At 43.0% G+C, this 26359-nt stretch overlaps 1 protein-coding gene across 1 annotated transcript in view; it reads right to left on the reverse strand.

Annotated features, from left to right (window-relative positions):
* PFDN1 (prefoldin subunit 1) overlaps positions 1-24873 on the reverse strand; it is a 67103-nt gene extending 42230 nt beyond the window's left edge. The window contains exons 1-2 of the mRNA XM_060254095.1: positions 24727-24873; positions 14439-14605 (exon numbers count right to left, since the gene is read on the reverse strand). Coding sequence (XP_060110078.1) covers positions 14439-14605; positions 24727-24759 — 200 coding nt within the window. The 5' untranslated portion in view covers positions 24760-24873. The remainder of the gene's footprint in view (positions 1-14438; positions 14606-24726) is intronic.
* Between the last annotated feature and the right edge of the window lie 1486 nt (positions 24874-26359).

A 26359-nucleotide genomic window follows, 5' to 3' on the forward strand; every position in this document is an offset into this window, starting at 1 on the left:
TGTGAGGCGATACCGAGGCGAGGTGAGTTCCTAGGCTGGGCTGTGTGGTGTGGGGAAGGGAGAGAGATGCAGAAGACGGAGAACTGACGGCCCGCGGCCTTGTACAGTAACGGCAGCCACCACAACAGTCCGGCCCTCCAACAGTCTGAGGGACAGTGAACTGGCCCCCTATTTAAAAAGTTTGAGGACCCCTGACCACAGGGATATTAAACACACACTTGGGAGTTCCCTCCTGAATTGCGGTCCTGATCCAAAACAACCCAGAAGCTCATTACAGCATCAATCAAAGGGCTAGCCACAGTTAGGGCAGGGTTGACAGGTTAGCAACCTACAAAGATAGCTTCTTTTGTTGAAGATCTGGAAGTCTAAGCATTCAAGGGCTAGAGCACATTTCATCAAGCACATGAAGCAGACTCTCTGCAGACATATACACACAGAGAGAAGGGGGAAATCAATGTGGATTAAAAAACTATGGAAAAATCAAACATTAAACGTGACATTCCTATGAAAAACAACTGCAGTTGTACTTGGTGGCAGACAGTTTGTTATGCAGTTTAGCACCTGCAGAGGCTAAAAAAACTATTCCAGTTTTGTTCCAGCCTATGAAATCTATTGACACATTCTAATCAATGAATTTCTTATGGAGTCTCCCTTTAAACTTCTTTTGTTGGAAAAAGGAGTTGTATCCAGACTAAATTTTCTGCCAGTTCCTTCTTCAGACCCCACCCCTGGTGAACGGGCACACACACACACACACACACAATGTTGTTCCTTGGGGACCCCAGGAACAGCATCTCATGGAGATCAGTGGGAGGAAGCAGGAAAGTTCTGTTCCACAGATGGAAAATTTAGTCTGAATTCTTTCATGTCAGTCATAGTGCATTCCGGCAGACTGAAAAGCTCTCCCACAAATTACAAATAATTTTAAAAGTTATAATGCAACAAGGAAAATAGTGCTTAAAACAAACAGCGGTACACAACACAATCACACTTTAGCCTAAAAACAGAACAAGAACCAATAGTAGTGTAATTCAGCAGTGTAGTGTAAAAGAATAGTAGTGTAATTCAGTTAATCAGATACTGTTAAAAAGCCAGGTCAATAAATATACTAAGTTAGTTAAAATCTGTTTGTCTAAACTAGGGATGTCAAACATGCAGTTTGGGGGCTGAATCAGGCCCCCAAGCAACTGGCTGTCATCTGCTTTCTTCTTACTCTCTCTTGCTTCCTTCTGCATAACAGCTTGCTTTGCAAGGCTTGCTCAATTGCACAGGAACTACACAGCAAAACCGCTATTTTCTCCACTGGCTGAGGCTCCTCCCTTGGGGAGGAAGGGGGGAGGAATAGCTTGCTTTGCCAGACTCTCTCAACTGCACAGCAGAACTACTGAGCCAAGCATCTCTTCCTCTGTTGACTGAGGCTCCTCCCCCCCCCCCCCAGCCCCCTGGGGAAGGAAGGAAAGATCCCATTGGAGAAATACAAAGAAAGCATCCTTAAGACCAATGAGTGCTAACATTTTAAGCATGTTTTAAGTGTGCGTGTGTATATTTGTGTTTGTCTGTCTTCTTTATAAAATTTATATCTCTGCTACCTAATCTTAAACAGGTCCACACATGGCCCAGCCCAACATGGAACAGCCCAACTCGACATGGTCCAGCCCAACCAGGTCTCATTTATGTTAGATCTGGCCCTCATAACAAATGAGTTCGACACCCCTGGTCTAAACTGTTCAACAAAGGTGGTCTCAAGTGAAGTTATCAGAAAAGTGCTCTAACCAAGGTGCCACCACAGACAGAGTCCTCTACCCAGTGTTCACCTATGCCACTACTGCTGACATCAGGGACACCCACAGAAGGGCCTCCCCACCCCAACAAGTGTAACAATCATGCAATTTTAAAGTGCCATCCGAAGCAGAGTTCCATCCTTTTAAGACTACTGACTTCAACAGGCTTAGAAACTCTGCTAAGGATGCTCTGTATGCCACTTAAGAGTCCTAAACTTCCATTGCGACTACCAAAAGCAACTTCTGGTACTACCACAAAGCAGAGACAAAGACCAGAAAATGGGTGTTCTTCACTGTGGCACACCTGCTCTTAGGATTGCCACCTTTTCTCTTCCCCTGTGCCTTAACAGGCAAGTATGTTTATAGTATAGAGGTAAGCAGTGGTCAAAGGCACAGAGAAGTGGCAGTAAAAAGACCAACACCTTACTGGCTCCTTGGATAGAACACAACGTTGGTATTATACCTGGAATTATAGGAACTTTAGTTACACCGGGAGGGGGGGGTGGGGGTGGGGCTGGTCTACAGTTCTAACATATTACATTACTTAAGCAAACAGAAATAGCCACGCAGCTTCCAAATGGGGCTTTTTGCATTGCTAGACACTTAACTAGATGGTAGATTTATACCATTGTTCATACCTCAAGCCCGTAAAAAAAAATAAGGCAGAACTGTGCTAAAATAACCTTTTGAGGTAGTATAGCATTGGTAAACAAACGGGACCTCTTGCTTTTAAATGATATTAGGACATCATAATATTTGCTAGGCAAAGTTTTAAAAGATCTATGAATAGCCAGTTACAAAAATTCTAATTTGGATTTTACATGCAATGGAAAATAAACTGAACAATTCAAGAATAAACTTTAATAATTAAAAGTTCTTATGCGGCCTTGGAGGAGCCCCGTGGCGCAGAGTGGTAAAGCTACAGTACTGCAGTCCAAGCTTTCTGCTCACGACCTGAGTTCGATCCTGGTGGAAGCCGGGTTCAGGTAGCTGGCTCCAGGTTCACTCAACCTTCCATCCTTCTGAACTTGGTAAAATGAGTACCTAGCTTGCTGGGAGGGGAAGTGTAGATGACTGGAGAAGGCAATGGCAAACCGCTCCATAAAAAGTCTGCTGTGAAAATGTTGTGATGCAATGTCGCCCCAGAGTCGGAAACGACTGGTGCTTGCACAGGGAACTACCTTTACCTTTTATGTAGCCTTGGAGTCCAGCATCTAAATAAATTTAATTCAATTAATATTTACCACCCTGTCCTTCTAAAAAAAAGAGTCCTGTGGCGCAGAGTGTTAAAGCTGCAGTACTGAAGTCCTAAGCTCTACTTACAACCTGAGTTCGATCCCCGGTGGAAGCTGGGTTTTCAGGTAGCCAGATCGAGGTTGACTCAGCCTTCCATTCTTCCGAGGTCGGCAAAATGAGTACCCAGCTTGCTGGGGGGAAAGTGTAGATGACTGGGGAAGGCAATGGCAAACCACCCCATAAAAAGTCTGCTGTGAAAACGTGAAAGCAATGTCACCCCAGAGTCGGAAATGACTGGTGCTTGCACAGAGGAACTTTCCTTTTTCCCTTTTCCTTCTAAAAATGTCAGTTTTTGGCAACGTTTCTTTTTAGTGTTCTATTCTACAACAAGCACTTAAGGAAACAAAACTACCTAGAATCACACCTTCAGTTTTTGTGTCAGCAAAGGTGGAGGCATGTCTCCGAACCATTGCTGAAATAAGCATGAGTTGTCAGATCCTGCGGTCCCTTAGCCCAGTTCCTTCCTGTCCTCTCATGCATTAATCCCATACACTTTCTCATGCTAATTTTAACCACATCTAAGCATTTATTAATTCTGACATGAACCATGACTAATGGTAAAATGCAGCCCATCTAAACCAGTATTTGAAGCTGGTAAGAGGGAGCTGGCTTAGCACGAAACACTGTTTTTGCCAACGTAATCATAGTTGAGGTCAACAAGGGGAAGGGGAAAGATTCATGGAAAGGGTGTGCAGGGGGGAGGGGGGTGTCACTTGCAATTTTCTTAACTCCACAAATAAAAACGGTTTAAATAGCTGGAGCTCTGACCAAAAAGTCTAGGAATGGTTATGTGAGGTTATTATTGACATTGGTATAGCTTAAATACAAAATTACCCAGCTCACAAACAAGTTTTGCTGACTCACACATTACAGGAAGCGACCACGCTTGCGCACAGCCCTCCAAACCCTTCCAGGGCGTGGAATAACACTTCTGCGCATTTTTTATTTCATCATTTAAAAATGTAGAAACAATACAACAACAATGGTGGCAAGCGTACAGGTAAGCATCTATAAAAGGTTTCCAAATATAAAAAACACGTCCATGAGCAATTGTCTATATGCCATATGTTCAAATTCATAAGGTTCTAAGGTACAATCGAACTTCTGTGCATCCATGCTCAGCAGACCGAGCCTGGATGCGTCTCCACAGCCATTAAGCAGAGTTTCAAATGCTTTCCAACACATCTAATGACTCAGGAAGCACTGGGAGCTCTCTTATACAGGCATCCCAGTATCAATGGATGTTCCAGTGAGCATGCTCAAGAGCTGGGATGCTCTGGAAAAGGAGAGATTCCTTGTGTTTTCTGGCTCCGTGGGAAAGTGTCCCAAAACAGTGCTGATTCAAAAAGAGTCTGCCATTTTTTTTTTACAGTTTTTCACACCACACAAGCCCAGTTTTGAAAGAACTGCATTGGTTTCAGTTGCTTTCTGGGTCCTTGCTCTATCTCAGGAGGCGTTTGGGGGAAACTAACTGGAGTTCAGATTAACTGGGTTGGTCACTCCTGGCCAGTTAATCCGAACTCCCAAACAAAACCCTGCTTTCTTCTCATTTGGGTTCCCCAGTCCCACTGATCCATTTTAATCACCTGGTGCTTTGCGGTATCAATTGGGTTTTACTGTATGGATTTACTAATGCTTTGATGTTTCGCTGTGGATCTCGAGAGACCAAAAAGAGGGATAAAAATATTTTGCATTCATAAATGCTAAACTAAATTGTAAGCCTGTAAAGCAGGGCCTGTGTTATTTTTAACTTTTGTACAGTGCCGAGAAGTTTTATAAATAAATAAAAAGCAACAGCATGAAAATGAGAGAAGACGGGAGATGATAATGAGCCTGGTGGAATGTTGAGGCATCCAGGAAGAAGAGGCAGAAAGGCCAGCATGTGCTTAAATACTAACAAAGGAGACCTTCCCCTTTAGCCATACTGCTCCTTCCACAACAAGGGCCCTCAAACGATCATGTCACGCCTCCCCAAACATAGAATATCCTATACAGCACTACTTACAGCAGAAAACCGCTCATTTTTTTTAAATGTGGGGGCCTCAGGCAGGAATGGGCCCCAGCACTCTCCCCCTTTGTGGGAATTAACGATGAACTGTACAATCCCAAACACCATTACACTGCTCAGAGTACACTTAAGTCAATAGGTTTAGAAGGGTATACCTCTGCTTAGAATTGTACTGTGAAAGAAACCTATCAACACTTACTTAAACAATTTCTACACCAAATTTCTACAACAATTCACCACAAGATTAGTAATAAATATAAAACCACTCAGCAGCAATCCAATGAAAACCAGGGGCAATAATTACAAATAACTTATATGCAAGAAGTGCTAAGAGTAGACATACACATGAATTATTTAAGTTCTCCAAAAACATTAATTAACCATAAACACACTGATTTTTGCCAAATGCCTAGGACAGCAAAAGTGTCTCTGTCCAATATGTGAAACTTAAGAAGTACTTTGATCACATCATGAGAGATTACTCACTGCAAAAGACAATCATGCTAGGAAAAGCTGAAGGCAGTAGGAAAAGAAGACGGCCTAACCTGAGATGGATTGACTCAATCAAGGAAGCCACAGCCTTCAGTTTGCAAGACCCAAGCAAGGCTGTTAACAATAAGACATTTTGGAGGTCATTCATTCATAGCCTCCTCCTTTCTCTCAGAAGTTTCATCTTCTCCCTTTCCCCTCCCACTGACCCAGACAGGCCAGCTCAGAGAGGCTTATCCTGAAGTTTCCAGAAATTTCCTTCCTAAAGTCTCTCTAGTATTTAATGCCTCCAGATCTCTGTTCCCTGCTTGAAAGGGGGGAGACCTCAGCCCACCCACTATCTTTCTGACAAGCTCTATTAGCAGTTGTATGAAGTGGGCTGGCATACATCTGGAAAGTGATTGAAATGACCTCCCCTCTTCCTGAATGCTCACTGCCTGGTGGGAGGGAAAATGTTTAAAACTCAGAGTGAAGGCTTTGCTCATTTCATACCTCCAAAGAAAAAACTGCATTTCTTCACTCAGCCTATGAAGGCCACAACAGAATGTAAGAAGTATGCTGAAAAAGAATAAGGAATAAGTAGGGTTCCCAGATCTTACCTGGCTCCAGTCGGGGGATGATCCAGTATTTGGGTAAAAAACTCCATGGTGCCATAGAATTTTTACCTGAATGCTAGAGCGTCCCCCGTGTGATGTGCTCAGCGCAATGATGTCACTTCCAGGTGATGTCAGCACACTGGGCACCAACAAAGCTCTTTGGGGGTGAGATCCCCCCCACTGGCCAGCTCTATATTGGCGGGTTGGAGGTTCCAAAACCCAGGGAATCCCCGCCCCCCATGTGGGAGGCTGTGAACCCTAGGAACAAGCTATGTCACTGAAGCCCTCTGTATTCCAGGAAAACAGACTGCCTGCATGGACTTCTATGGACACACCCATTCAACATCCTACCAATCTGAGACTTCACTTGAGGGGGGAAATGCTTCGGGGGTCTTCAGGATGTAGAACTACAGTTGAAATAGTGTGGCAATGCATGATGGTATCTCAGGAGCCAGTAAGAAGACTTGAGTGGGGATTTTCTGCAGCCAAAAGAAAGGCCATGTAATTCCTTTGCCTTTCGTTTCAATATATTTTGTTCAGTTTGTAAAGAAAGAGGTCAGGAGTGGGGGGGATACAGAAAAAAGAAGCGAATCAGGAAAAAAGGATAAAATTAACCATCTTGTTTTCTGCATCATAAAGCTACAAAATGTTTTTCCACTATTTACATTAGAAACAGTAAATTTGATTGTTAATAATCTACTATTTACACTTATACTTTCAGGGATAAAGGGACAGAATATAATATGTAATGTTTTAAGTACAAGAAATACACCAATACATTATAAATACAATACAATATAAATACCTTCCTTTTGACCCAGGCTTAACACAATATAGTCATCAGCAGACATTCTCACATTTTGTCATATTACTGTTTTATTGCTTTTGCATGCTCATGCTACTCAGATCAAAGGTTTGCTCAATTTGTTAATTTTACTATTGTGTCATTTTACCATTTTACATTCTAAACCACTCCCTACCAGATAATTTTACTATACTGTCATTGGATCTTAAATTTGTACCAGTTTGCATGCTGAGCCACTGACTACCAGCGACGTGTGGCTTTGCTCACTGTACCGGATTCTTCATCTGATGAAATGTGCTTAGAGCGCACACGAAAGCTTATGTTCTGAATAAAACTAAGTTGGTCTTAAAGGTGCAACTTGACTCCTATTTTGTTCTACCACTTCAGACCAACACGGCTGGCTACTTGGATCCACCAATACATTAAGCCGGTCATAAAAAGGTTTCCAAATATGTTTTACATCTTTTGTGGACTTGCCCTTCAAAAGAGATGAAAGGGTGTCCATAAAATTAGCACAGGCAGAACAAAGCAAAGAAAACAAATACGTGCAAATTTGCTTACTTCACATAATTTATACAAGCCACAAAATTTGGTACAATATACATGTCATCTTTTTGCAGAATCCAAGACCTAAAACATACCCAACAAGATTAACATTCAACAAGCTTCAAAAGCAATGGAAACTTTTTATAAGGAATAGCCGAGAGTTTCCTTGGGTCAACGACTTGCAGAAATCCTACTTCTGTTAGCTGCGCCAGTTGCACGGGGAAGAGGATCTGTTCAAATGTACCATTCATTAGTGCCTCTTCACATGCTCCAGGACTAATCCTCTGCACATCAAGGGAAGGCCAAGCCTGACAGCTAGGCACAAGAACGCCCTGTCCTGCCTCCAGGACTTCCAAAAACATAAAGCCAGTTCAGAGAGTCGGCTAGCACAGACCTATTTGTTCCAAGCCAAGACAGCTATTCATTGTTCAGGCATTCTTTTTTACTCTCTTGTTCGCTACAGAGGAGTATAGGAAAGGCATGTTAGCTTTCCTTTGAGGTAAAGGATGGGAGGGCAGACCAGTAGCAAGCAGTGCTACTGCAGTGATATATGGCCTGTGAGAAATACAGGAGTGAAAGTTAATATGGAGGTTTAATGTATTTTTAAAAAGGAGCCCCGTGGCGCAGAGTGGTAAAGCTGCAGTACTGCATTCTGAACTCTCTGCTCACAACCTGAGTTCGATCCCAGTGGAAGCTGGATTCAGGTAGCCGGCTCCAGGTTGACTCAGCCTTCCATCCTTCTGAGGTCGGTAAAATGAGTACGCAGCTTGCTGGGGGGAAAGCGTAGATCTGGGGAAGGCAATGGCAAACCACCCCGTAAAAAGTCTGCCGTGAAAACGTTGTGATGCGACAAGCACCCTGTGCAAGCACCAGTCATTTCTGACACTGGGGTGATGTCGCATCACAACGTTTTCACGGCAGACTTTTTATGGAGTGGTTTGCCATTGCCTTCCCCAGCACAGGGGACTACCTTTACCTTTAATGTATTTAAAATGTCAGTCTTATATTACAAAAGGAGGCGCTAAGGTTGCTTTCACACATTACAAACTTGAATCAAATACTACAACAGGAACTGTGGCTCAGTGGTAGAGCATCTGCCTAGCATGCAGAAGATCCCAGGTTCAATCCCCAACATCTCCAGTTAAAGGATCAGGTAGTAGGTGATGTGAGAGATCTCTATTTGAGGCTCTGGCTTTAGGTCTGAGTAGACAATATTGACCTTGATGGACAATGGCCTGATGCAGCTTGGAGCAAGAAAAGAGATTCAAGTTATACTCCTTCTCCTTAGAAAGAAGAATCTAATCTGAAATTGAGCAATTTTCAACAACAATGTAGTTGTCAGGCCAAATATCTGGGTAGCAAACACCATCTGGTTCTTGATCTATGATGTCTGCAAAGCATGTAGTTTTACTCATCTAAAAATTAGGACACTTGCCTAGTTACTCAACGACACTATCTTGCATCATTTACGGCTTTTACATACTATGAAATCAACAACAGGATTCCCCATACATGGCCAATCTGGGACCAATTCTATACAATTACGTCAAGGAAAAGACAGTTAAGAAAGCAAGCCTGTAGAAACTATGAGTACATACAAGGCTAAATACAGTATCTGCTGCATTTCTGTAGGTAACTGGAAAAGTCTATATAAGGACATAAGAAAAGCCCTGCTGAATCAGACCATTGGTCCTTCTAGTCCAGCATCTTGCCTCACACAATAGCCAACCTGTTGCATTGGAGGGTCAACAAACAGGGCACAGAGGCCAAAACTTTCTCCTAATGTTTTCTCCTAGCACTGGTATTCAGAGGGGTCCCTTTTAATCATCATGGCTAGCAGCCATTGATGGTCCTGTCCTCCTTGAATCTGTCTAATCTTCTTTTAAAGTCATCTGTGCTATCACTGTATCCACCAGCAATGAATTTTACAATTTAAGTAGTTGTTGAGTAAAGCCAAGACCCCGTGGCGCAGAGTGGTAAAGCTGCAGTACTGCAGTCGGAGCCCTCTGCTCACGACCTGAGTTCGATTCCAGCAGAAGCTGGTTCAGGTAGCCGGCTCGAGGTTGACTCAGACTTCCATCCTTCCGAGGTTGAGAAAATGAGTACCCAGCTTGCTGTGGGGAAAGTGTAATGACAATGGCAATGGCAAACCACTCCATAAAAAGGTCTGCCGTGAAAATGTTGTGAAAGCAGCGTCACCCCAGAGTCGGAAACAACTGGTGCTTGCACAGGGGACCTTTCCTTTCTTTAGTAAAGACACATTTCCTTCTGTCCTGAATCTACCACCTATCAACTTCAATGGATGTCCCCAAGTCTAGTATTTTGAGAGAGAGACAAAAAGTTCTCTGTCTACTCTTCTCCATAACACACGTAATTTTATAAACCATTATTACATACCCCCTTAATCACTTCTTTTCTAAACTGAAAATTTCCACGATCCTCAGACTTTCCTCAAAGCACCAATCCCTTATATCTTGGTTGCCCTCCTCTGTACTTTTTTCCAGCTCTGCAACACCCTTTTTGAGGTAAAGTGACCAGAACTGTACACAGCATCCCAAACGATGCTTGACAATCTTTAAAAGCCTTACAATTCAAAGGCGAATTTGTTTTATTTGTTAATGTGATGGTGTGAACAAAATAGTTTGAATGGACCATGATTTCTCATCTAGTGAGATTGTGATGCTGCAATTTCATAAAGCAGACTCCCCAAAGGCCAAGTGATCTCTACATAATCATATCAAAAACTGGAAGTCCTATTACAAAAAGTGACTGTGAGAATTACAGTATTGCGGGCTAGTCCATTTTGCGACAGAACAGTTTCCATTTCTAAAAATGCATGGTTTGATGAAATTAGCAGCAAAATTCTAGTCAGGGCCAGCCAAACTGGATAGTTTTAAACTTGTAATTAATCTTTACCAGGTGACCACACTGAAGATTAGTAAAGCTGATAAATGAATTGTAATAAGTTGCTCACAAACACATTGCAGGGAGACTCATCCTTTAGTGAAACGCAACATGAGTCAATAGGTTCTGAATCTAACTGGTTTCACAAGCCCTTCTGCAGCCACTCATAGTGAAACTGAAGTTTCTTTCAACCAAAGTTAAACTCTATGGAACAGCGCTGTCAAAATTCTGGCCCACAGGCCACACCCTTTAATCAGGCCTGAGGCAATTCCCTCCCTCCCCCCACCCCCACTCACTTCCTCTCCTGTCCTCACCCTGATATTCCCAGCTCCTTCTGCCCTGTCTTTGCTGGCTTCTGGGTTTCCAAAGCTACAAGGAAAACATGGAATGGATTTTCCATTAAGTTCTCTGCACCCAGAGACCTTAGTGGAAAATCCATTCCATGTTTTCCTTGCAATTTTGTGCTGCAGTGTATTTCAATTGAGTGCAGCTAAGGCAGTTTTACTTTTTTCAGCATAATGGCCAGTTGAAGCTCCTTCCAAATAAAGGGTTGATGCTTTGAGCCAGCTTGTCTCTGCTGAATGGACCTAAGAACTGGTGCCTAGTGAGCACTGTAACCTAGGAATCCACAGCCAAAAGGGTAGAATGGGGACAAGGGAACAAGGGATTGTTACAGGATCTGCTCACCGAGTGTCTTTTAGTCCATTTGTAGCTTCTAGCATCATCAGGGCTAGGGACCACATTGACTACCCAGGAGGGTAAGGGATTCAAATAGTTTTCTGATGGCTTGGGGAAACTTCCAGCTGACACATCTACCAGTTTGTCAGTGTTCTCCTCCTATGAATGCCTATGCTGTGGTAATGATGATAGCAAAGAAAAATTACTTCACCAACCCACCAGTGGGGCTTCCAGGTGGACAGGCATTTCCTTCGATAGAGTTCCTGAGTTGGTAGCTGCTAAGCTCTGACCTGAACTCCAGACTGAAGGCAGCTCAAAAACGGTATGCCTTAAGCACCGACTCCACTGCAGTTTTTGCAGAGTACTTTTGTGAATTAAGCACTGCTGCTTTTCGCTTCCAAGCGAGAGCATCCCCTGCTAGCATGACTGCATTTGGAGCAGCCCTTGTCTGTCCACCCCAGGAAATCCTTGCACTGCCATCACTCAAATTAATGCACTGACAGGCAGAGAAGGGCAAACCAGACAAGGAAGGGCAAACCAATGGAGGCTTGGTCCTTTAATATAATTTGATGCTACTGGATTGATCATTCGATACTTCTGGGCTGATTTTAAATTTGGTAAATTGGCATTCTGGGTCTGTATTCATTTTTACAAACTGCCTTAGAGACACTTAGGAGAAAGACGGAATAAGATATTTTAATTAAGCAAAAACAAATGCTCTTGAAATCAATCTTCCTAAACAGCTTCTTGTGCACTGAGCTCTTAGCGGCTCTCTGCCGCTTTTGCCTTTTCAGGGGCCCTCTGATTCAGCATAAGTGTTCTTCTTCCCAAACCGAGTCTGTTTTACAGCAGCACACCTATGTAACCATTAATGCAATATCTAAGCAAAATAATTATTCGTAATACGTGCAACATAGAGAATTTTCAGGCCATGCATAACTTCTCAGTCCAAGGAAGCTTGACAGGGCTCATGCTATTCTCCCTCCATAGCTATTTTAGGCTTCATACAAGGAAAGCCAGCAACACGCAGTAGGGGATCATGAGCCGCTGCATACTGTAAGCAACCGGTATCTGTTGCTCAGAAGACAGTTAGACTCCTGGCATCTTGCCAGTACATTTTAATTCCGTTAGTTCATATACTTTTGAAAGGCTCATGACGTAGCCTGATACACTCTCCCTCCTTCACTCTCTCACACACACACGCCCCAAAGTCTAGTTTTGCTGCTTAAACTATTTGTGAACTGACATCAACATATTACTTTCAGAACTATGATGAAAGTTTAAAATGCATAATTCCCTGTCTGAATAGCTGAGGATGTTTCCCTTTACACCATCTGAGCACGCAGATCATTAATAGAACTCGTCAGAGTTTAGGAAATACTTATAATCCATCTGGTGTAAAGCTCAGGGCAATTTTGGTCTTCCCAGAGGTCAAAACTGAAATGAAAACTTCCTGGTCTGAACTGTTTGGTTATCTAGGGAGTTGATCTACGCTCTGTCAGGAATACAGATCACATGACCTGGTGCTAGAGTTCCAGTTGCGGCACAGGGAGACGTGTCATGTGTTGCTCAGTCGCTGGGGCCAGCCACGCTGCCCCCTCTGCTGCACAAGCCATTGCTGGACTGCTGCACAAGCAGCTCTAGCAGTTGGTGATCTAGAGCCTTGTGACTCTTGGGATGCACCAAAACACTTACCAGCATTAGCAGAACCATCTTAACAGAAAACCTGAAAATCATCTACTGTGACCAGGATCAAATTATAAAAGAACAGTACACATTCTATTACTGTGAAAGCTCCTGCTGCTCTCTGGAACAGTCTTCCAGGGGAAGTCTCACATTCTCCTTTCTTCTTCCATTTAGGAAAGCTTGTAAAGGGCTTTTGGTTAGAAAATGAAAGCAACAGTGTTGTGCAGACGTTTTGTATATGTTTGTGTGTATATGGTTGTGTTTTGATATATTTTTAAACTATACTGGAAACTGCTTCAACCTGACTTGGAGAGGTGGAATACACACGCACACACAGAAGAACCCTAAACTGTTACGCTGTTGTGTAAATCGTGGCTTACACAAAACCATGGTTTACTTTAACTACAGTTCATTTGTGAAACCCAGATCAGTCTCACTGACAAGCATTCAAATCATGCTTTGCCTTGACTAATGATGGTTTTGTTGACTGGCCTGCATTGCAGCAAAGATGGCACCAGGGAACAAGCCAGAATATTTAGCACATACAACCAATGTCAAACCATGGTTTCATACTCTGATTTGATATAGCCTAACTAGTCATACATAGCAAAGGGGACTGCACCAATCACAGTTGTTTTAATTTAATTTCATGGGACATATGAACTAGGGATGGTCATGAACTGAACCACAAATCATGATTCATGCTAAAAAATGGCTGAATCATGGTTCATTCCAAACTGGTCCATCTGATCCCACCACACCCAAACAAACACCCGAATACACGGCCTTTTTCTTTGTGTGTTGTTTGGTTCGTGTTTGGTTTGGTTTTTTTCAGACAGCCTGGCACTGGCATGTGCACTTCAGGTCAATTTCCAGTGAAACTGACCAGAAGCAGCAGCTCTGCTCTCCCCACCCCCCTTGCACTTCTAGTCAGTTTCCAGTGAAATTGACTAGACATGGCAGCTGCTATCCCCAGCCCCCTGCGGCCTAGTCAGTTTCACTGGAAACTGAACAGAAGAGAAGGACTGGGACAGTGGAGCTGCAGTGTCTAGTCAGTTTCCAAGCTTCCTGAGGTGAAACTGACTGGAAGCTGCAGGGCGGCTTCCTTTTCTTTCCCCAGCTTCTAGGGGAGCATCTGCTTTGGGGGGCTGTAGGTCAGCCCCCCGAAATCCAATTTGCACCGAACTTGGAAAGCACATAAAGGAGAGTCCACTGAAGAGTTCGCCACATGTCTGGCATTTCTAGCCCACTCAGGGGCTCTTCTATGCCTCCCTGCACTGAACTAACCAAGGAACCACAAATTGTTAGGAAACTGAAAAAACACAAAACAAAATGAACCACCGATTCAAGCAACGCAATGAACCACAAAATGAAACAAACCACCATTTTCACATTCCATCATGCCCATCTCTAATCTGAACTGATCTGATGTACCCTAAATAGTCATACACAGTGGACAAAATTTCACCAACCACAATTGTATTAATTAAACCATGGCTTCACAGGACATCTAAACTGAGCCAGTTACTAGCTGCCCAGTCACTCTAAATGGGTAACACTGAGACACAGCACGCAGGACTTCAGATTTTATGGCAATATTATTTACATTCAATTTTGCAAAAAGCTCATAAACAGAAAGGTTTACTTACATTCTTCCTACACCTTCATACATTCGTGTCTCATCAACCAAGGTCATAATCTCTGTGTCTGTAAGATGTGCGTGCTTTTTCGTCCTGTTCAGCTGATCTATTTGTATATCCGCAAGCTTCACTTTTTGCTGGGTATCAATGACTTTTGCCTGAAGTTCACTAAATGCCTGATACAGAAGAGAAGAGTACAAATGTAGCTACAGTTAAATAAAATTATCTAAATGTAGCTACAGTTAAATAAAATTATCAGCAACCAACTTAATCATGGCTAGGAACTATATTCATGCAATTTGTGACGTAAATAATTTCAAGCACACGTTTTTAGTCCATGTTGGACCCCTTTTTACACCTTTCCAAGCCATTTCTAAAGACCTCAGCAGAAATGAGACAGGCTTCAGAAAATCTAAAATTTTGCTCTATTTAAATCTCCCAAAGATTACCCTGGCCTATACCATTAAATGTCAAGAGAGACTCTTGCCATTAGTCTGGGAGTACTTTCACTTTTCACCATCTCTGCTTTGCGCCACTCCTATCTCTGTGTAATGAAGTGAAGAATTCTTTCTGCCTAGTCTCGGGGATGGCCAAGGTAGTCTCTGTCTGATTATGTTCGCACCTGCAAGGGGTCTGGGAAAGAACTACTGGGGGAGGGACTGCTCGCTTCGTGCCTTATGATTTGAATGTGTAACGGTTTAGTCCTGAACTATAAGTAGAGGGCATTTGCCTGCCAGTTTTCACAAGGACCATCTTGCTCTGACCCGTCAGGTATCAATAAACAGCTACTCTTGCAATGGACTGTCATTGATCATTGAACTGTTGGGGACTAGCAGATCCTGTCTTAGATGACCTGACCATCAGCCTCTTTGAGAACTAGAGCTGCTGCTCAGCTCTCACTATGCTCAGAGTAACCTGGTCCTCATCCGAGTGAGCCAGTTTACTTTTCCAGGGGTGGAAGGAAAACTCCTTAGATTTGAGAAGCTAAATGTAATACTATTATACTAAATTATGGAGAAGTAGAGTGATGCTCAAAATTTTATTGATGCTCAAAATCTTATTAAACTGTTAGCCGCCCTGAGCCCGTCAGGGGAGGACGGGATACAAATGTAATAAAATAAAATAAAATAAATAATAACAAAGACTGCTACCATATATGGAACAAGAAATGCCAGATGTTCAAGCTAAATTCAGAGAAGCAAGGGGCACTAGAGATCATATTGCACATTTATGTTGTTTATGATGCCATACTTGCAAAATCTTGACAAAGTAGAGTACAGAAGAGCATTTACTCTTCTTAGATTTGATATGTTACCGTCAGCTATTATTGAAGGCAGATATACAGGACAACCATACGAGGAGAGATTGTGTATTTGTGGGGACAAGAAACCGGAAGATAGGGAACATGTATTATTTCAATGTAAATTATATCAGCGTATTAGGGCCGATTATATACTCCCGATCTGTTCCAGTGCCCCTGGAAGAAACATTAGATTTCAGATAGATAAATTATTGGCTGATAGGAACAAAAGAACCACTTTATGTGTGGCAAAATTTGCCTCGCGAGCTATAAGTCTCCGGAAGCAATTCCTAAGGGAAATAGCCAATTGAATGCTTCGGCTATGGAATTTAACTAGTGCTTTGGGGGGGGGGGGGAATCATATTTCATACTGTGTATGTTTTATTCTGATTACAGTTTTATCTCATTGTACTTTATTAAGTTGTCTGTATTTAATTGATTGGTCTCTGACCGTATTAAACTTATTCATTCAAATCAGTTTGTGTTTCATAAACTACAGCAAAGCTTTGGACTGTGCAGATCATGAAAAGCTATGGTTGGCTTTAAAGGAAAAGGGTGTGCCACAGAATTGGATTGTTCTGATGTCCAATCTATACTCTGGACCAGGGCCGTAGCCATGGTGGGGCATACTGTGGCTACGTCCTCGACTCTCCCTCCACACCCCACAACTCTTCTTTTCTGAAAATGTATGGGGGTTTTTTTTTGGGGGGGGGGGGTGCAAACTTTAAAATCAAGTGGCCAGGCTGGCTCTGGACACTTGACTCCTCCTGCTGCTACTGCAGCAGCACAAGCAGCCCAGCCCACACTCTTGCTCTGTCAGGAAGACAAGGAGGCAGGCAGGCAGCGTGCTCACTCCTCGGCTAGCTCAGCTGGTGGGGTGGCAAAGAGTCAGTACCGCATCCCTGGCTGGGCTTTTAAGTGCCATGTCCCCCAGGCTTCGCTCCTTGCCTGGCTCAGTTTTAAGCAGGGCGGCAACGCCACGGCCATCCAGCTTTCCTCCCTCTGGCTGGCATGTCAATGGGAATGGTGGGGCCTCTGGTCACTGATGCTGCTGTGGCTGCAGATGCCGTGGGATATTCCGGGCAAGGAGGCTGAACCGAGACTGCTGTTGGCAGGTGGCGGTGCCATTGCTGTGGCAGCTGCCGGGACAGTGGAAGCACTTCGCTGCTGTGAACCCAGCCCACTAAATGTCTCCTGGCTAGACAGCTGAGAGCCCGGTGGAGGCACCCAGTGGCTCCGAGGCTAATGGCCGGGAAATGAAGGAAAGGGGGATATGTTGTACTCCATCCTGAGACCATTCGCAGGATAGGGTGGAACAGAAATCAGCTAAATAAATAAATAGGAGAAGATGAGGGAACGAACAACTTCCTGCTCTAAGACGGCCAGGAGCAATGGGGCTTCTGGGGCTTGTCTCACTAGCCGTGTGTACATGTGTATGTTCCTCACAGCAGGCTCACAGGGGTGTTGTTCCTCATACAGGAGCTGCAGCAGGGCCCCACCCCCCCACCCCCAGATTTCCCAATGCCCCATCAATGAGAATTTTACGGCTAAATCCCTGCTCTGGACAGGTGGCTGCTGCTAGGGCAGAATGTAGAGAAACAGAACAGTTTCCAATTGTCAAAGGTGTCACACAAGGATTTATTTTATTTATTTATTTGCTTTGATTTATATCCCGCCCTACCCCACCGAAGCGGGCTCAGGGCGGCTCACAGCACAAAGGGTTCTAACAATAAAATTCTAATTTTAAATACAATAACAGTTTACATCATTAAAACATTAAAAACATTAAAATCAGTACATCAATCCACAATGTGCTATCTGCACATTGTATCCACATCTCTTCAGTGTGTTGGTAGAACATATAAGGAAAGCTGGATCAAATTCAGATGAAGTTGGCATGAAAATTGGTGGAATAACATTAACAATTTGAGATGCGCAGATGTTACCACATTATTGGCAGAAAACAGTGAAGACTTAAAACAGCTCTTGATAAAAAGCAGAAAACAGGGTTACATCTGAGCATTAAGAAGACAAAAGTAATGACTACTGGGGAATTACACAACTTTAAGGACAGTGAAGAAACTGAAACCATTCAAGATTTTCTATTCTTTGGCTCCATCATAAATCAACAGGGAGACACAAGAAGTCAGAAGGAGACTGAGACTGGGGGAGGGCACACATGAAGGAGCCAGAAAAGATCCTTAAGTGTAAGGATGTGTCACTGACAACCAAGATTGAGTTAATTCATGCCATAGCAATGCCCATTACTACGTATGGGTGTGAAAGTTGGACAATTAAGACAGCTGACAGGAAGAAAGCAGATTTGAAATGCGGTGTTGGAAGAGAGTTTTACAGATACTACCAAAAAGATAAAGAAGCGTGTTCTGGACCATATCAAGCCTGAGATCTCCCTAGAAGCTAAAATGACTCAACTGAGGTTATCATACTTTGGTCACATACGAGAAGACAACAATCTCTGGAAAAGGCAACAATGCTAGGAAAAGCTGAAGGCAGCAGGAAGAAATGAAGACCCAACATGAGATGGATGGACTCAATAAAAGAAGCCACGACCCTCAGTTTGCAAGACCTGAGAATGGCTGTTAGCAATAGGATGTTTCAAAGGACATTTAATTTGTATGGTCGCCATAAGTCGGAACAGACTAGATGGCACTTCACACACACACAAAGACCACTCACAAAGAACTATTCTTCTGTTTATTTGCTGGGTCTGAGATTTACTTCAAGCCACAGCTGCAATCTGTAAAAGACAAATATTGGCAGCTCAAGACTGGTACATGCCAGTGGGAGCACATAAGCATTTGTAGTGAAGATGAAGAGACAGAGCATTCTCTCCACTCATGGCGACTGTGGGTGCCAGCATGGCAGAGCGGTCAGAGTTTCCAACTATGATCTGAAAGACTCAGGTTCAAATCACCAGTAATTAATTCAAATACTATATTGAAAGATAGGCTAATTCTCTAAAAGATTCCTTAAGCAGCTGACGTTTAAGGTGTTTTCTATATCCCCTCCCCAGTTTTTCTGCTCCTCGAGAACAGGGCTGTCCTGTGCCGTCAAAGAGCTACCCTGACTCACTCAATGATGTTTGCTCAGCTAGCTAGGCTTTCTCTAGGCCACTGCCCTTCATTCTACAAGCAGCGAAAGTTTGTTCTACATAGCAACAGTTGCTAGGAGGAAGCTTGCCGCCACTAATTGTTGTGCAGGCTAGCTACAACTAGAAGGTTTCGACCCTTAATTTCTTGAGCAAACATTTAGGTTCTCAGGGAGTTCCTGTTTGATACACACTTTTTACTTAATAAATATTAATGGTATTGGCAGGAAAAGGTGGAACTAGCAGTAAAAAGTTCAATGAGCAGACTGGTGTTGTGGTTTTATTATCTCCTGAATATTTGAGATCAGTGTAAAGAATCAAGCAGCTTTATGACTGAGTTTTCTAGCCTTTTTCTCCTCCCTGAAAAGAACACCATTTTGTTCAATTGCAATAACATCACAGTGCAACCAAGCAGATTCAGTTATATTCCTAGGTCCAATCAAAGGCCTTTTGTTGTGGGGGTGAAACTACACAGCGTTAATGTCAAGCATTTAGAGTTATCCAAGATTACTTCCAGTAAATTCTGTGCACATAATCTAAAACTAGATTTTCTAAATGGGGGGGGGGAGGTAGCAGGTAGGTAAAAAAATGCAATATACTTATTTTCCCATCAAACCTAAACTTACATTAATGTTATAACATTAAGTACAATAACTGTTACAACATTAAGTACAACATTTATAACTGGTCTATAAAACTGTAGTATTTGGTATATCCATGGAACATCTAAATGCCATAATTTTCTACACACAAAACTGCAAATATACCAACCGCTAGAGAGGGAGAAGCCAAGTGCTACACCTATGCTACCTCTGCACATCTTAAAAACTGTTTTCTAATTTCAAATACAGTGAAACAAGATGAAACACCGTGGATGCACAGCTATACTCAGTGAAAGTTGGTTTAGCATATGTAATGAGATAAAAAAACCAATATCCCTGTACAGTCCTGGGGAGATGTTTGTTCCAAGTTTCATGATAATTTGTAATTCAGCAATTTCTCTCTCCATTCTGTTTTTGAAGTTTCTTTGCAGTAAAACAGCTACTTTGAGGTCACCCATTGAATGCTCATTGAATTACATATGCTAAACTGAGTATAGCTGTGCATCCACGATGTTCCAATGTATTTCTCTTTTAGAACAGTGTATCAGAATAATTTTTTTGTGTGTTGACATGCTCAAATGAGGGATGTGGGCTGTTAGTCTCATTACATATACTAACTCAACTTCCACTGTACTTTAACGCACTCAGTTTTTCTAATGGCTAAATTATCTTATTTCTCTTTTAGAACAGTGTATCAGAATATTTGGGCTTTTTGTTTTTGTTTTTTTGTACTGACATACTCAAATGGGGGATATTGGCTGTTTGTCTTATTGCATATACTAACCCATCCTCCACTGTATTTTAATGTCTTCCTTTTTTCTAATGGCAAACTTTAATGGATGTTATAACCTCTTGAGAAACCATGCCCTCTACTTAAATTAACAAAGCCAGAATGTTACCTAGATTTATGGCACTTCACACCTACAACAGCAGTCTGCTTTTTATCACCCTCCAGTGTTGTTTCAGCCCTGCTTTGTTCTAACACTAACAAACACAGATCCCTATTTGCGATTCTTTTAATCTGCTAAAAACATTCCAATGATTCTACATACCAACATTGCCCACTTATATTAAGAAATGCTGCTTGCCATTCCCATTTTGTCTGACGAAGTCTGCTTAAGAGCATACAAAAGCTTACATTCTGAATAAAACTTAGTTGGTCTTAAAGGTGCACTTGTCTACTGCTTTGTTCTATTGCTTCAGACCAACACGGCTGCCTACTGGGATCTATCTACACTGTAGCATAGATTCAGGTGGGGGTAGCCATGTTGGTCTAAAGTAGCAGAACAAATTTTGAATCCAGCGGCACTTTTAAGGCCAACAAAGTTTTATTTAAGGTTTAAGCTTTTGTGTGCATGCACACTACTTCAAATACAGTGAAACAAGATGTCCGCAACTATTACATATATGGGGGGGGGGGGGTTAGTTGCAAGAAGAGAGCTCCATGGCGCAGAGTGTAAAAGCTGCAGTACTGCAGTCCTAAGCTCTGCTCACAACCTGAGTTTGACTCCCGGCGGTAGCTGGGTTTCAGGTAGCCGGCTCGAGGTTGACTCAGCCTTCCATCCTTCCAAGGTCAGTAAAATGAGTACCCAGCTTGCTGGGGAGAAAGCGTAGATGACTGGGGGAAGGCAATGGCAAACCACCCCATAAAAAGTCTGCCGAGAAAATGTTGTGAAAGCAACGTCACCCCAGAGTTGGAAATGACTGGTGCTTGCACAGGGGATCTTTCCTTTCCTAGTTGCAAGGAAGGGCTTGTTAGAGTAAGGATGCATAAGTAATTGGATGATTATAGCGGAGATTCAATTAAAATAGTTGGTAAGACCTGTGAATAGTAATAAATAAGCAAACAAATACAAGAGTTAACAAACAGATGTAAGAACTGAGTTTGAGTCCAATGGCACCTCCAAGACCTCCAAAGTTCAACTCTGGGAATAAGCAAGAAATTAGAGACTTCGCTTGTGTAGATGCACACTTCTTAGATACATTGAAGCAGATTTCCTCAAATATTACATATAGGTGAAGGGATAAGTTGCCAGGAATGGCTAATTAGAGTCAAGATAACTGAGCAATAAATCAAAGAATCACAGTCGGAAGGGGCCATACAAACCATCTAGTCCAGGGATGTCAAACATTTAGCCTGGGGACCAAATCAGGCCCTCAGAGGCTTCCTATCAGGCCCCTAAGCAACTGGCTGTCATGTCGTCTGCTTCTTTCTCCCTCTCTCCCGCTTCCTTCTGCATAACAACTTGCTTTGCAAGGCTTGCTGAATCGCACAGGAGCTATAGAGCAAAACCTCTATTTTCTCCATTGGCTGAGGCTCCTCCCTTGGGGAGGAAGGGAGGGGGGAGGAAGAGCTTGCTTTGACAGGCTCTCTCAATTGCACAGCAGAGCTACTGAGCCAAGCCTCTCTTCCTTCTATTGGCTGAGCCTCCTTCCCCCTTCTGGTCCCCAGGGGAAGGAAGGAAAGAGCCAGAGCTTCCTTTCCCCAGTTCCCAGGATCCCATGGGAGAGATACAAAAAAAGCACCTTTAAGATCAATGAGTGCTGATGTTTTAAGCATGTTTTATTTTAAGTTTTTTTAAAAAAAATCTTTACTTGTGTTCATCTGTGTCCTTTATAAAGTTTATATCTCTGCTACCTAATCTTATGGTAAATAGATACACATACTGCCCAGCCCGACATGGCTTGGCCCAGCAAGGTCTCATTTATGTTGGATCCGGGCCTCATAACAAATGAGTTCAACACCCCTGATCTTGTCCAATCCCCTGCTCAAAGCAGGATCAGTCTAGCACAGAGGTGTCAAACTCATTTGTTATGAGGGACAGACTGGACAGAAGTGTCATTTTGTTGGACCGGCCATGTGAGTCATAAAATGTAACACAAGGTACGGAGATACACACTTTATAAAAGTGGTTTCAGATGCCGATTGGCAATAGCAGGAGAATGACAATAGCTCAGGCTTGATTGGATTAAGTATAAGCAGAGAGGTACCAGTGTTGGTAACGAGACAGGAAACTTAGGTCTCAGTTCCATCCAGGAGCATTCAGTCCAGCAGGAAGCAAAGAATAACCAGAACATTCAGTAACAATGACCTAAGAGTAACAATGCTCGTACAAAGAAATTTCAAAGAAGCTCAAAACAATGCATCCTCCTGGATTGAATTGAGAGCTAGTTTTCCCGTCTCTTTACCAATGTGTGGTATTGTCATTTGGCATCTGAAATCACTCCACTCTCCAAGATATAAGGACCAATCCAAGTGTTCTAATTCCTAATCAGGGTCTTTTTTGAAAGAAAATAAATCCAGATAGGGAACAGAGAAATCCAATTTAAAAAAAAACTTTCCAGAACAAGCTAAAATAATTTCCCCTGTACACACTGTGCTTGTCAGAAGAATCAGCAGAAGAATAAGGAGAATCAGCAGGAGGAGGAGAAGTTTGCACACAAAAGCTTACACCTGGAATAAAATGTTGTTGGTCTTAAACCTGCCATGGGACTCACTCCAACTTTGCTTTCTCTCTCTCTTTCCTCCCCAAAAGAGAAGCAACCAGGGAGAAGGAAGCAGAAACTGTGTGTGTGTGAGTGAGAGACAGAGACAGACATTCTCCCATAGGAAGCAGCCATAGAGCTTTGTGTATGTGTATGTCTGAGAGAGAGAGAGAGAGAAGGAAGGCAAGAGGCAGGAACCAAAGAGCCATGAGGGAGCTGGGGGAAAATCAAGCTATGGTGCAAGCAGCCCTGGAAAAGGAAGCAGGAAAAGAAGGTTGCTTGGAGGACAGATCTGAGCCCTGCTCAGGCCAGATGTGGCCTGTTTGACACCTCTGGCCAACAGCATCCCTGACAAGTGTTTGTCCAGTTGGTGTTCAAAGACTGCCAGTGAGGCGGAGCTCACCACCTCTCTAGGTATCTGATTCCACTGTTGAACAACTCTTACTGCAAGATACCTTCCCACCCTTAATTTAAACCCATTATTGTGAGTCCCACCCTCTGCAGCCAACAGGAACAGTTCCCTAAGCTCCTCTAAATGACAGCCCTTCAAATATTAAAAAAAGAGCAATCATGACTCTTGAAAGTTTACAATATTCTTCAAATTAAAAGTTAGCTATACTGCAGCATTTTAGGAATGTCAAATAAGAAAGTTGGCAACTTTTAAATAGATATTTAAATTTAGTGGTAGCGTAATGCATAAAACAGTATCTTTTGTAGCTAGGAATGAATGTACATCAGCTGAATTTTCAACCTGAATATCGTTCTGCGCAACTATAATTCATGTAATGATATTACAATGAATAACATATGACTTTTCAAAACTAAAAAATCTTAAGCATGCAAACCTGTGCATGCTTACTTGCAGATTTTTTTTTAAATACTTCTTCATAACCCTTGCAGCTGTTTCTAGAGAAATTAAAGCATTTCTCATGTGTGCTAAAAACGCCGCAGGTATTCTGGTCTGCATCGATACTTCCTATTGTTTATGACTCATAGAAGAATCTGGCTAAAGAGTTACCGATTCCTTGTCATGCAAAGATGTTTCTTCAGGGACTGCTCGAAGGCATTGCTTGTGGAATATAGTACAAGAGAAAGAAATGCTGGGATACGAATGAAGAGGGACATTTTCTGCAGTGTAACCTGTGTCGTGTGTGTGTGTGTGTTTACCACATACGGCTGTTTTTAGGATCGGCAGTCACTTCCCCGGGGTGTGTGGGCAGGTAAGGACGAGGGGGTGCTAACGAGCTAATTCACGCCCACTCGGTCTGGAGCCGCTTCCAAAAAAGAACATAAGAACATAGGAGAAGCCATGTTAGATCAGGCCAATGGCCCATCCAGTCCAACACTCTGTGTCACACAGTGGCAAAAAAAATTTATATATACACTCACACTGTGGCTAATAGCCACTGATGGACCTCTGCTCCATATTTTTATCTAAACCCCTCTTGAAGGTGGCTATGCTTGAGGCCGCCACCACCTCCTGTGGCAGTGAATTCCACTGTCCGCTTGCTCAAGAGAACAGTCCGCTTGCTCAAGGGTCGAGGCGAATAGAAGCAGCCCTTTCCAAGCCCCGGGGAACTGAAGTCAGCGCGCCTCGTCTTTCTGAAAAGGACCTGCCGCTTCCTCACGAGCAAGTCCTTCCTGCGCAACCTCCAAAGTTGCTCCCCCAGAAGCCCGAGCAGCCTTTTCCCCCGAGGAGACCCAATCCAATCGGCCACCTCCTCACATGCAACAGCGCCGGCCTGCCCCGGCAGCGACACCCCGCCCCTCCTTTCCGTTTCGCCCAACCCAGACCGCTACCTTTTTCAACTCAAGGTCCACGGGCGCCGCCATCTTGCCTGCTCGAAGAGCCACTACGCGTGCGCATCACGTAACCGCCGCAACCGATCGTTGTCGCGCTTGGCCCCGCCCCCTTCCCTCCCGCTTGCGGCCTGACAGTACGACTGCGCGTGCTCAGGGAAGGAGAAGGCAATGGTGCTTGTTGCTAGGGCTATCTTGAACTGCCACAGTACTGTCAGGTTTACTTGGGCCTGGGTGAGCTGAATAAGCTCGTGGGCATTCGATGAAATTGCTGAGCAGCCAGGTTAAAACGGATAAAAGGAAGTACTTCTTCACCCAAAGGGTGATTAACATGTGGAATTCACTGCCATGGGAGGTGGTGGCAGCCACAAGCATAGCCACCTTCAAGAGGGGTTTAGATAAAAATATGGAGCAGAGGTCTATCAGTGGCTATTAGCCACAAAAAAATTTTGCTACTGTGTGACACAGAGTGTTGGACTGGATGGGCCATTGGCCTGATCCATCATGTCTTCTCTTATGTTCTTATGTGACACAGAGTGTTGGACTGGATGGGCCATTGGCCTGATCCATCATGGCTTCTCTTATGTTCTTATGTGACACAGAGTGTTGGACTGGATGGGCCATTGGCCTGATCCATCATGTCTTCTCTTATGTTCTTATGTGACACAGAGTGTTGGACTGGATGGGCCATTGGCCTGATCCAACATGGCTTCTCTTATGTTCTCTTATGTAGCATGTGTAAGGCTGCCTAAACACGCAGTCATAGCTATTTATCCTCACGTTTTTATTGACCAAGAAATCAAAAGGAAAGTTAAAGCACATGGATCAACATGGAAATACATTAACTGAGCAGGACAAAATAAAAGATGGGAGTAATACACAGAAAAACTATACAGAAGAGGGGAAAGGATGACAGATTCCTGTCTGGGATATCAATAGAACTCTTCCAAACCACAGAAACAGAGTCCATACCTTAAATCTCAAGCTTTTCTTGCGTGCTGATTTTATACTGCTCTAAATAGCGGTATTTCTTGTAATGTGTATTTTTTTTCCTCAATAAACTTACTATTTAAAAAAAAAAATCTTAACAAGGATATGCCAACAAAAGTGGGAAACGATAGTGATCCACAAACTGGGCCTGCTTCGGTGGGGAGGGCGGGATATTAGTTAAATAAATAAATGCTCAATTTATATTCCAGTTTCACAAAAGGGAGACATCAAAGACGGCAGAGCAGCGGCACCTTTAAGCCCAACAAAGTTTTGTTCAAGGTATAAGCTTTCATGTGCGTTCACTCTTCTTCAGATACATTGAGATGGAAGTTCCAGTCCATACCTATAGGCAGAAGGTTAGCAGCAAATTAGCAGACAGCATCATAAAAATGTTTAACAAATGTGGGGACCAAAGGTTAAATTTCTGTTAAACACCTGTATTAAAACAAGTAAAGTGATGCTTAAAATCTTACAACAAAAACCGTTACTGGGTATGGAATGACTTCAAGCTGGATTCAAAATAGGAAGAGGTCATATGGCAGATTCACCTTGTGAAACTGGAATATAAATTGAGCATTTATTGGTTATTGCAGCAAAAGAGTGAATTTCTATAGATGTGCTTATGCACACATTGCGACCTGAT

This window comes from Heteronotia binoei, chromosome 14 (genome assembly GCF_032191835.1).
Source record: "Heteronotia binoei isolate CCM8104 ecotype False Entrance Well chromosome 14, APGP_CSIRO_Hbin_v1, whole genome shotgun sequence".
NCBI lineage: Eukaryota > Metazoa > Chordata > Lepidosauria > Squamata > Gekkonidae > Heteronotia > Heteronotia binoei.